The sequence below is a fragment of the Mus caroli genome, chromosome 4 (assembly GCF_900094665.2).
Source record: "Mus caroli chromosome 4, CAROLI_EIJ_v1.1, whole genome shotgun sequence".
Taxonomy (NCBI): Eukaryota; Metazoa; Chordata; class Mammalia; order Rodentia; family Muridae; genus Mus; species Mus caroli.
Genome location: NC_034573.1, coordinates 39,040,753 through 39,051,045, shown reverse-complemented (window position 1 = coordinate 39,051,045; position 10,293 = coordinate 39,040,753). Strand labels below are relative to the sequence as shown.

General features: G+C 53.3%; 1 protein-coding gene across 5 annotated transcripts in view; it reads right to left on the bottom strand.

The window, feature by feature from the left end:
• The window catches only part of Grhpr (glyoxylate and hydroxypyruvate reductase), a 14,786-nt gene extending 6,408 nt beyond the window's left edge, over nt 1-8,378 (bottom strand). For 4 of the 5 annotated variants that reach the window (XR_003836414.1, XR_002377715.2, XR_002377717.2 and 1 more), the window contains exons 1-8: nt 8,243-8,378; nt 6,757-6,887; nt 5,815-5,887; nt 5,221-5,337; nt 4,358-4,446; nt 3,361-3,465; nt 2,402-2,537; nt 715-845 (exon numbers count right to left, since the gene is read on the bottom strand). Coding sequence is in view for 2 of the 5 variants with exons in the window: in XM_021159763.2 (XP_021015422.1) it covers nt 715-845; nt 2,402-2,537; nt 3,361-3,465; nt 4,358-4,446; nt 5,221-5,337; nt 5,815-5,887; nt 6,757-6,887; nt 8,243-8,325 (865 nt within the window). In the remaining 3 variants the exon portion in view is untranslated. The other variant, XM_029475871.1, reaches the window with a different exon arrangement.
• Nucleotides 8,379-10,293: the final 1,915 nt, after the last annotated feature.

Sequence of the window (10,293 nt, the reverse complement as noted above, 5' to 3'; positions counted from 1 at the left end):
AAAAAAAAAAAAAAAAAAAAAAAAGAGGCAGCAAAGACATGTCCAGAATTCAGAGGAACATCCATGGCTCCAGTGCCTCTCGGGAGGCTGGAGACAGAAAAAGAGAGAAAAGGCAAGCGCTGGGGCCAGAGTCGCAGACTGCTCCCAGGGCACCAGCATCCTCAGGACCTGTTAAGTGCACAGTCTCAGGCTGTGGTCCAGACCTGCAGAAGCCCTTAGGGCAGGACCTGACAATCAGTGACTGTCCCTCCAGGAGACTAGAAACAGAAAACTAGAGCAACTGCACTTGCTGACAAGTAGCAATATGGCATGCCTAAGGCTGAAGAGGGGTCCAGACTCAGGAGATGCCTGGGGGGTCTGGTGGCTGGTGAGCCCATGTGCTGGAAAACCTAAACCTGGACTCTCCAGCCACAACACGAGTGAGTTGTTGCTAGAAACTTCCAGATGGTGCCATTACTTTCCCATACACTGCCAACAGGCATTTAGACCGACGTGTTTTCCCCATGAGTAGCTACAGGAGTACGGTCAGCCTCCGTCTAACAAACGCATCCACTTCTTGGATCTGTCTGAGCATGGCATGCCTGTTAAACAGCCCTCACTGTTTATTATTCTGCACACTCCAGTCCCTGGCCGGGTTAGCATTGCCTCAGCGAGCTCCACAGCCAGGCCTGCTCCACAGCGCTGCTATGCACTTGGACTGGAAACAGTACTTACCGCAGTTCTTGAGGGTCAGCAGGGGGTGGCTAGGAGGCAGTGGTTCAGGGGTGGTCACATCCAGTCCTGCTGCTGCAATCTGACCACTGGCTAGTGCCTGGTACAGGTCTTCCTGGTTTACCACATCTCCTCTGGAGGGGACAGTGGTGATGGAGGAAAGGCTCAGATACCCCCTCCACCCAAGCCACCTTTACAACTCACAGAATGCATTTTTTTCACTCACCAAGTACCTACACCAACTTCTAAGGCAGGAACATCTTAGAAAACTACAGGGAGCCTGCCTAAGAGTGACTGTCTTGAGCAGAGCCCTGCCACTTACCAGCTTGTGACAGAGCTAAAAATGTCTTATGGGGCCAAGAAAACCCTATTTCCAGGAATTCTTGGGGGATGGGAGTGCAACACAAGCCCTCTCCACGCTCAGGGCCTAGGAGGCTGCAGTTGTGTTGGGCCTACACAGGCACTTCTGATCTAGCTGGCCCCTAGACCGTGGCCAAGAACCACAGAATACCATCACGTATTTGGCCAAACAAGAGCAGAGAAACCTACCTGCATCCACGAGAGCCACCAATGAAATCAAGAACTAGCTTTCTGGAAACTTCATAGATCGTACACTCAGTACTTTTTGAACAATGGACTATCACCATGCAGAGCCCTATATAGCCTGAAGGCATCCTGGTGCAGGCAGGTGGAAGCTAAGGCTGCCATGGGCATGAACCCTTCTCTGCCTTTCTTTTCTTTTTTCTTTCTTGTTTACTTGTTTGTTTGTTTGGTTGGTTGGTTTGTTGAGACAGGGTTTCTCTGTATAGCCCTGGCTGTCCTGGAACTTACTCTGTAGACCAGGCTGGCCTCGAACTCAGAAATCCACCTGCTTCTGCCTCCCAAGTGTTGGGATTAAAGGCGCGCGCCATCACTTTTTAATCTCACACCCAGGTCACTCTTAGCTGCTAAATGTTGGTAACTTCAAGTAACATTAGAAGTAGGCAGACACTTGAGAAGCACATGAACCCTTGAGGTGGTTTCACCTAGTCTTTCTCAAACCCAATTTAAGGTTCTAAGGAGCTAGATATGGTGGCACACACCTATAATCCCAGCCCTTGGGAGGCTGAGGCAAAAAGATGACAAGTTCAATCCAGCCTTGGCTGGAGTGAGGCTGTCTCAAAAGCAAGGGTCATGGGTGCCAACCAGAAAAGATGGTGGAGGCAAGGATGGGGGCATTGCTCCATCACAGGATCACTGCCCTGAAGTCACTCGTGACAGTGAGTGTTAGGGCTTGTGTCCCCAAGCCCACACAGGCTCAGAACATCAATGAGGTTAGGCCAGGCTCAATAACATGGAAGACTGGCCTCTGAAGGACCGTACAAAGGCCCCACTCTGTAGCAGAGGGAAGCGGGCCTGCTGGGGGCCCCTGGTGACTGGCTCCCAGGGTCACACTCTTGGGAGCCAAGCCCTGAGCAGGTTGGGCTACTGCAGGGAACCAGAAGGCTGGGCCCTGTGCTGACCCATCTTCCTCCCCTGTTTCTCAAAGGGGCTTTCCTGTATTAGAACTGTTAGTTTACAGAGGTTGATAAGACATCCCAAGCTCCCTTGTCACCAACCAATAGAGAGAGAGAGAAACTTCCGATCACTGCAGTAGGCACACCCCTCTCCAGTGCTAGGGAACTCGGGGATGAGGACAACCCTCAGCTACCTGCTGATATTGATGAAGATAGCTGTGTTCTTCATCTTCTGGAAGAAATCCTTGTTGCAGAGCCCCATGGTAGCGGGTGTTAAGGAGCAGGACACAACGATGAAGTCTGACTCTGCGGCCAGCTGAGCAATAGGCACTGAGGGAAGAGAGGTTCATCAGAGACTGACCATCAGGGAGGGGAGGCAAGATGGCAGAGACTAATGTCATGGAGCAGCTCCCATCGCCCACAAAAGAAACCCCCAGGATTCCAGGCAATTCCAGGGCTCTAGAGACTGGGGCAGGAAGGCTACCTTGACTTTTGAGGCCAACCAGAACTCTATAGTGACAGTATCTCAAGAAACAGAATCAGAGGGCTAAGGAGGTGTCTCTCTCTGTAAAGTGCCCATTGCATAAGCAGGAAAGCCTGAGTTTGGATTCCCAACACCCACCTAAAAACCTGGCCAAGTCTGTAATCCCATCCCAGGAGAGATGGAGACAGGTGGTTCCCTGGAGCTCCCGGCCTGCCATGCTAGCCACATCAGTGAGTTCTAGGTCCAGTGAGAGACCATGTCTCAAAAACTATGATGGAGGGGCTGTAGAGCTGGTTCAGCAGTGAAAACGATCATGAGAGTCAGAGTTGGGTCTCAACGGCCATATAACAAGCCACACATCCTGAGTATGCCTGCAGTATTACCTCTCAGATGGGCAGAGACAGACCATTGCCAGGACTTCCCACCCAGATGAGGAAACTTCAGGTCTAGGACCCATGATGGAAGTCTGTGCCCCTGACTGGCCCTCCATGTCTCAAGCAGGTAGACTGCATAACACTTAAGGATCACAGAAACCCCCAGACACGTCAAGGTCATGCATCCTTTCTGTAAAATCCTGTCTGTAAACATCTACACACACACATACACACACATACACACACACTACACAGCACAGACAGAATCCAGGAGAAGTCAGGGTTTTTTTCTTACCAAACTCTGCCTGAAACTCGGCTGCTTCCTGAGGCCTGGGCTGGCGCCCCGTGTAAAGAAATCTCTGAACACCGAATGGTTTCAGTCGTCGAGCGATGGCCTGACCTGGAAGCAAGGATTGCATGACTCGCTCCCACCTCCCAGAGGCCAAGTGCAGCTGACCGTAGCGCTGGGTCCCTTTTTTGTCTTAGTGGGGCTTAGTGACCAGTCCCCAGCCAGTGCACCACCCTCAGGGATGTAGAGTGCCACACTCTAGCAGTGTCACACTCTGGAGGACTGGCTTACACTGGCTTCATATGGTCCCAGTCATCATGACGGCCACTTACTGACCTCCAAGAACCGGATGTGGCATCTCTGAAGATAGGGCTCCAAGAGGTCCCCTCACTCCTTCTGAGCCCTCTACTGGGAAAGCAGCCCTACCTGATTTGACTTTTGGTGGCATTGCCAGCTGCCAACTTGCCCCACAAGACCTGCCAGAGTTTTCCATGCATGCATACAGGTGTGGGCACTTGGGTTCTCAGACTTGTACGCACCCCAGGTGACTGAACTCCTCCATGCTTGGAGGATTGCTGGTTGTCCAGACAGGTAAGCCTCAGTCCCCACCCCCAGGCTGCCTCTGTATACAGGCAAGATGACAGCAGCCTAACTCCCACCAGGCTTCTGCAGGGACAGCACTGAAGGAGGGGGGATCCTCAGCTGCCAACTCTAGAGTGGGACGTAGCCTGCTTTCCAGAACTGGGGTCCAAGGCTGGGGCAGGCTTTCCCACAGAAGCCTGATTCCCATGGCTAGCCCAGCATCTTACAGCCTTTGTGCTAATTAGTAGATGAACTCTGGCTCTCAGCAGGCTGCTCCGGCAAACCAGAGTTCTGGGGAATTCTTGAGCTTGCCTTTTTATTTATTTAGCTACGTACACAGCCTCTCCAGAGGACACCCATTGACCAGCCCTTGGGGTCTCAACCAAAAGGGAAAGCCGGGAGCGGGCAGCGGAAGCCTTACCTATGCGCCCCAGCCCCACAATGCCAACAGTGCTCTGCGAGAGTCCGTAGCCGCACATCCATAAGGGGCTCCAGGAGCTCCAGCCGCCACTGTGGGGAGAAGGACGGTGAGCAGCCAGACCTCAGCAAGAGATGAGGGATAAGGGGCCCATGCCCGGAGCACTCCTGGCCTTGTCTGAAGCTAAATCTGCTTCCAGGTCATAGGGCAAAGGTGGCTGACAAAAGAATGGTTCTTTTAAAGCCAACAGGGATACAGGAAGTGAAGCCATAGGGGAGCTGGGAAATGTGGGGCAGAAGGGTGACCTGCCTGAGGCTGCGCCACCAGGGAGTGCAGAGCAAACTTAGACCTGGGGTTTTAGAACAAGTTCTAGAATCACACAAACAAAAGCTGACCTTTAGGGTGCATCCTGCGGCCGTGCATGGGCCAGACGGGCTTCTCACCTAGAACCCTTGCACCTGATGGGAAAATGCTTTCTCTGTTTCTCTGGTGCCCCACCCCCCCCCATGATGTCCCTGGGCATTATCAAGACAGATCCCTGTTCCTCACACTGAAGAGCCATGCTAGTGTGGTGTGGCCGCCTTGACTCTCAAAGCTAGCCCTCTCACTTGTCAACTTCAGCATCAGGGTGTGCGGCACTACGCTGCTCCCAGCTCTGGGATCCACTCCACTGCTCTCCGGTCAGCAGACTTTGTTTCTCCCTTAGCCTCATCTCTCATGGCTTCCCTTCCCGACCCCTTTAATGAAGCTCTGCCTGTGATTTAGTTTAGCTGATTCCGTCTCCCTACCTCAGAGACAAGGCCTCTGCACCGGGCTGCGGAGCGAGCGCTGCAGAGCACACCTGACTTGCCCAGGCATCCACTTACTTCTTTACTTCCTCTATGGCCTCCGGCAACCGGCGGCAGGTGGTGAGGAGGAGGGAGACGGCGAGTTCTGCAGTGGCATCTGTCAGGACACCTGGCGTGTAGCCCACCCGGATCCCGCTAGGAAGCAAACATCTGGTTGTAACATTGGCCTTGAGCCCCTTCACCAGTGTCTCCCAACAGGTCATTTCCACGACATTCCCGCTGACTGCCAGGAAGCTCAGAACAGTAATGGCCCTCGATCCCATCCCATCCCCCACTGGGGAGTATATGAAAATAGAAGATCAGGGCTCACAGTCTGGAGCGAGGGACGACCTAATTGTCCTGAATTTCTTCATTGGAAAAGGAAATAATAACACTGGCCTTTTCTTCTTCCAGGATATCTCAGAGATCAGAAAGGATAGCGACCATGTCAGGGTATGGTCCTGGGTCACCATGGCTTCTGACCTTCTGGGTTTAAGTGGCTTGTGCCCATGTGGATATTTAGCATTGGCCACCTGGCGCTCTCATGGAGGCAGCAGAGAGCTCCTCTCGCCCGCTCTGCTCATCCCAGCCTCATCCTGGGCAGGCTCTGTCTGGAGTCTCAGTTGTACTCACCGCTTCTTGATTTCATCCAAAGCCAAGTGGTCGACCCCCACAGACAGGGTGCTGATGACTCTGAGGTTGGCTCCTGTTGTGCAGAAAACACGTGTCTGTCCTTGTGGAATTCAAAGCCATGCACTGGGTCGATCCCAGGAATACCTACTTCTCATGTCTTAGATGAAGGGAAGAAGCTGCTATCTCTGTCCCTAGTACTAAGCTGATCCCCCTCTGCCACCTACAACAGACACTCAAGGAGTGTCCCGTCCCAGTTGCAGGACATTCCTCGGGTCATTTCAGGGCTCTTACCCTCACCCACCAGTGGCCTTGGGTCCCCTTTAGCCACATCAAAGGCCTCTCCCCATGGATACTCCAGAAGTGCTGAGGTGGCTGGGTGTGGCCTTCTCATGCACTCTCTTCCACTAAAGTCAAGGCCAGGGTGAGAGTGTCTCTGCACCGAATCTGGCGGCCTTGGGTCTGAAGTGCTCCTTAAACTGCCACTGTATAATCCATAGAATGATGTTCACCCTATCCAGGAATGAGGCCTGGGCCACAGCTGCGTGCACACTCCATGGGTACCCATCGGTGCTAAGCACAGACAGTGCTGGGCCCTCTGCCCTGCAGCACACAGGCCCAGAGAGATCTCAAGGTCACAAAACAAGGCTCTGGCACAGCAGAGAGGTTCAGAGCCCAGGATACCCTCCTCCACTCCCTACCCCATCCCCACTCCCACACAGGCAACACAAGGTCTTTGCCCTCTTGGAGCCTCCCGGAAACTTAAAAGCCAGATTGGGGACAGCATCTGCCAGGTAGAGCTACTGTTGGGGACACCCTCAGAAAACAGGAAAATACTACAGACCAGTTCAAAGGCCGGCTGCAGTGAGCTGAAGTGCTCGCCCCGACAAGACCCCCCCCCCCCCCCCGACCTCAGAACTTTGCTCAGGCTGACTCAGGACATACCTGCGGCATCCAGAAGTTTCTTGTCCACACGGTCAGAGAGGCGGCAGAGCAAGCCATGGGCCCCCACCACACCTTGCTCCAGATCCTTTCTGGGGATGGGATCATCCGAATTCCACTGTTCCACCTCACAGCTGGAAGCAAAAGGAAGCCACTCAAAGGATGCAGGGAGCCTCCTAGGTCCTACAGCATGCACAGCTAGCAAACATGGCCTTCCACCTGCTATGGCTTTAGGCTAGCCATTGTTAAGGTCATTCGTGGGGAGCCTCAGAACTGTCTGGAGTGTAGTTGGAGGAGGGGGTGAAGGGCTGCCAAAGTGGGGAACGCTGACAAGAGCTGAAGGCTCCTCTGGTCACGGGATCACTTGAGTGTGCTTCCTTAGTAGCCTCAAATGTGAGGTGCTCCTCCACACCGTTCCATTGCATTCAGAGCGCAGTCCAGGTGTGTGACACAGGAGACACCGGTGGCTGGCAGGTCCCCAGGTCCATCTGTCTCTGCTCCTCAACACCAAAAGTACCAACAAAACAAGTCTTTGGGAAAAACTGTACTGTGCTAGAAAAAATTTCAAAACAAGTCACAGTCCCCAAACCATCAGAATGTAATCCCAGCATTCAAAAGGCAGAGGCAGACGGACCTCTATAAGTTCAAGGGCGGCCTGATCTACAAAGCCAGTTCCCCGACAGGCAGGGCTGCTACACAGAGAAATCCTGTCTTGAAAAAAAAATCAGAAAGCAAACAAAGAAAAACTGACTGCTGAGTGCTCTCACCTCCTCCCAAACTGGCATGGTAATGCAAAGCCGTCAAGACAAAGTGACTAGCCTGCAGCGGGTGAGGACTAAGCATAAGGACCAGGCCTGCCACCTGGAGCTGAGTGACCCCAGGGCAAGGTACAAGCCCATCCAGCCTGTTTTCAAGTGAAGCAGAAATTCTAAAGCTGACTTCACAGTCTGTGTTCACAGCTCCTGGCAAGGCTACCCACTAAACAAGGTTCAATAGGAAGAGAACAGTCATCAAATGGCCCCATCGAGTATCCAAGGAGGCAAGCCAATGACTGTCATAGTCCCTGAACTTCTGCCTGCCAGCTAACCTCAGAGGGTAAAATTCACGGCCTGCACCTTGCCCCATAGGCAATCTCACTTCACTGAAACATGGAGACCAATAAATAGCCTGGGGCCCGGAGCAAGCTGCCACCCGGAGAACTACGGCCCCAAACTCCAAGCCAGCCCCTTGGGGACACAGCTGGCAACACCTGAGCAAAGTCCCCATGCGCCAGAGCCACTCTCTCGGGTCCTGGCTCCGCTTCGCCTGCCTGCCAGGCACCCGGCTCTTGAGAGGTGGCCCCCAGCCCTGGGACAGCTCTGGAAGCCCTAGCGGCGTGTCTGGAGACAGACGGTCCACCCTGCATGGGTGCAGGGGTGTCTGAGGTTAGGTGGACAGGACAGCGTGCCAGGTGCACGGCTGCAGTCCCCGTACCGACGCGGGTGCTTACTCTGCGGCCTGGGCGAGCGCAGCCCTGCCCTCGGCAGGCAACGGGCCAGTGACGAACACCTTCATGAGTCGCGCCGGTTTCATAAGACCCGCAGCAGCAAACACGTACCAGGCTGGCCTTGCAGGAGACGACGGAAGTGTGGGCGGGGCCGGGGTTAGGGGCGGGGCCGGAGCTGGGGGCGGGGCCGAGTCCGGGTCCTCTACGGACTGGTATAGCTGTGGCTGTAGCTTTGCAGACCAAGTGTCCGGGATAGAGGCTCTGTGTTAGTGTGAGTTGAGTGTAGGACTTGGAGAGCCTTCTTTGGTGTGTGTGCTTTCAAGAGTAACATGGCCTCGAGACTGTCGAACACCACTAGGAGCCTGGAGTGAGGGGCATTATGAGGAGGGACCTGTGAGAAAGACCTCTCTGACTATGCTGTGGGAATTAGCAAAGGAGAAAGCCCTGTGAGGCCTATCTTAGCCAAGCTATCGCAGAGGCTTCTGGTTAAACACGCGGAATTCTAAGCCGAGCCTGACCTGCATGCTGAGGGAGGAGGCTGAGGGAGAGGGTCTGAATCTAGTCATTATAGCTTTCATACTTAGAATGATTCCTTACTGGGACTTTACAATTGTGATGATATTTTAGCCCATTACTGGCCACCCAGGCGAGCTGGACACACGTGTTAACTGTCTGGAAGTGGGTCCTGAACAAGGCAGGGACCAGGTATGCTGAGCCACGGGTAGATCCAGGGTTTGCAGGTAAATGGGACTGAGTCTGGATCTTGGCTTTAACCCTTTCCAGTTGTTTGACCTTGAGATGATATCGGAGCCCTAATCTGCATTCCCACCCCTGTTTCTTCAGGTACATCGTGAGGTTAGCGTTTCCTTTGAAGGTTGTTTTAGTGAACAGGGATGCTTAGCCTGAGGGTGGCAGAGCTCAAGCTGCAATGCCCAGATGCCTGGGACTAAATGCCCGATTCACCACCGCGAGCAATTATTCAACATTGTGTGCCTCCATGTCTTCCTTATCTGTCCCATGGGGATTGTAGTAATGCTTGCCTTGGCTTGTTGAGAGATGAAGTGTGTACTGTGCTTGTAATAGACTAAGGCAGGCATGGCGATTATGCTTATAATCCAGCATTCAAGAGGTAGAGGCAGGACTGCAAGTTCAAGGCCAGCCCAGACTTCACGGCAAATGATGCAAATCCTGAAGGCGGTTTAGGACTAGTTCAGGGCCCCAGGCCTGTCCTTCAGCTCCGCAACCTCATTTCAGGCCAAGGGCTGCTCAGTGACTTGCTCTCTGGTCTGGGAGGGTGCCAAGGACAACACAGTGAACTCTTCACTGATTTTAGAGTCCCATGAGGACTCTAGTACAACACACACACAGTGTTGACAGATGTCAACTAGGCCATTTGGGATGTTTACTTATTTATTTGAAACACATAGTCCCCACCAGCCTCCAGCTAGCAAGAGACGACCTTGAACTTGCCGGAATTACATGTACCTAGCGCACTTCCTGTTCCTATCTGGGTCCATGCCAAGGCTTTGCACAACCCTTCCAGTCCTAAGTAATACATTAATGTCTCCCCTACTGACCGATGTGCTAGGTCACTGAGGGGAAAGGAAAGGTCCTGAAATTTGTCAAACATTGACACAAGGAGGTGTTTTCATGTCCCCAGGCCAGGCCTGCTGGGCTCGGCTCAGCTCTCTCCACATACCCAGGACAGGCAAGGACAGTAGGGCACTGGACACGCATGTCAACAGGGGCCGTGGGTCACTCCCTCAAGGCAAATCATCAGCTGACATTCAGAGGGTACTATAGGTTGGAAAGAATGTAAAAAGAGACCACAGAGCCAGCCAAAGGGCCTACAGCCTGCCCTCCACGTCAGAGGCTGAAGCCAAAGAACATCGGGCATTGACAATGTTTATGGAGGCCTTAGTAAGCTCAGAAGACTGCTGTACCAAACACTTTTCCTGGGAACTCCCCAGTGGCCATGTTTCCCCAATCTACAGACGCTGAGGATGAGAGTGGGACAAGAAGCTGCTTAAAGTCACACAGCCACTAAGAGGCAG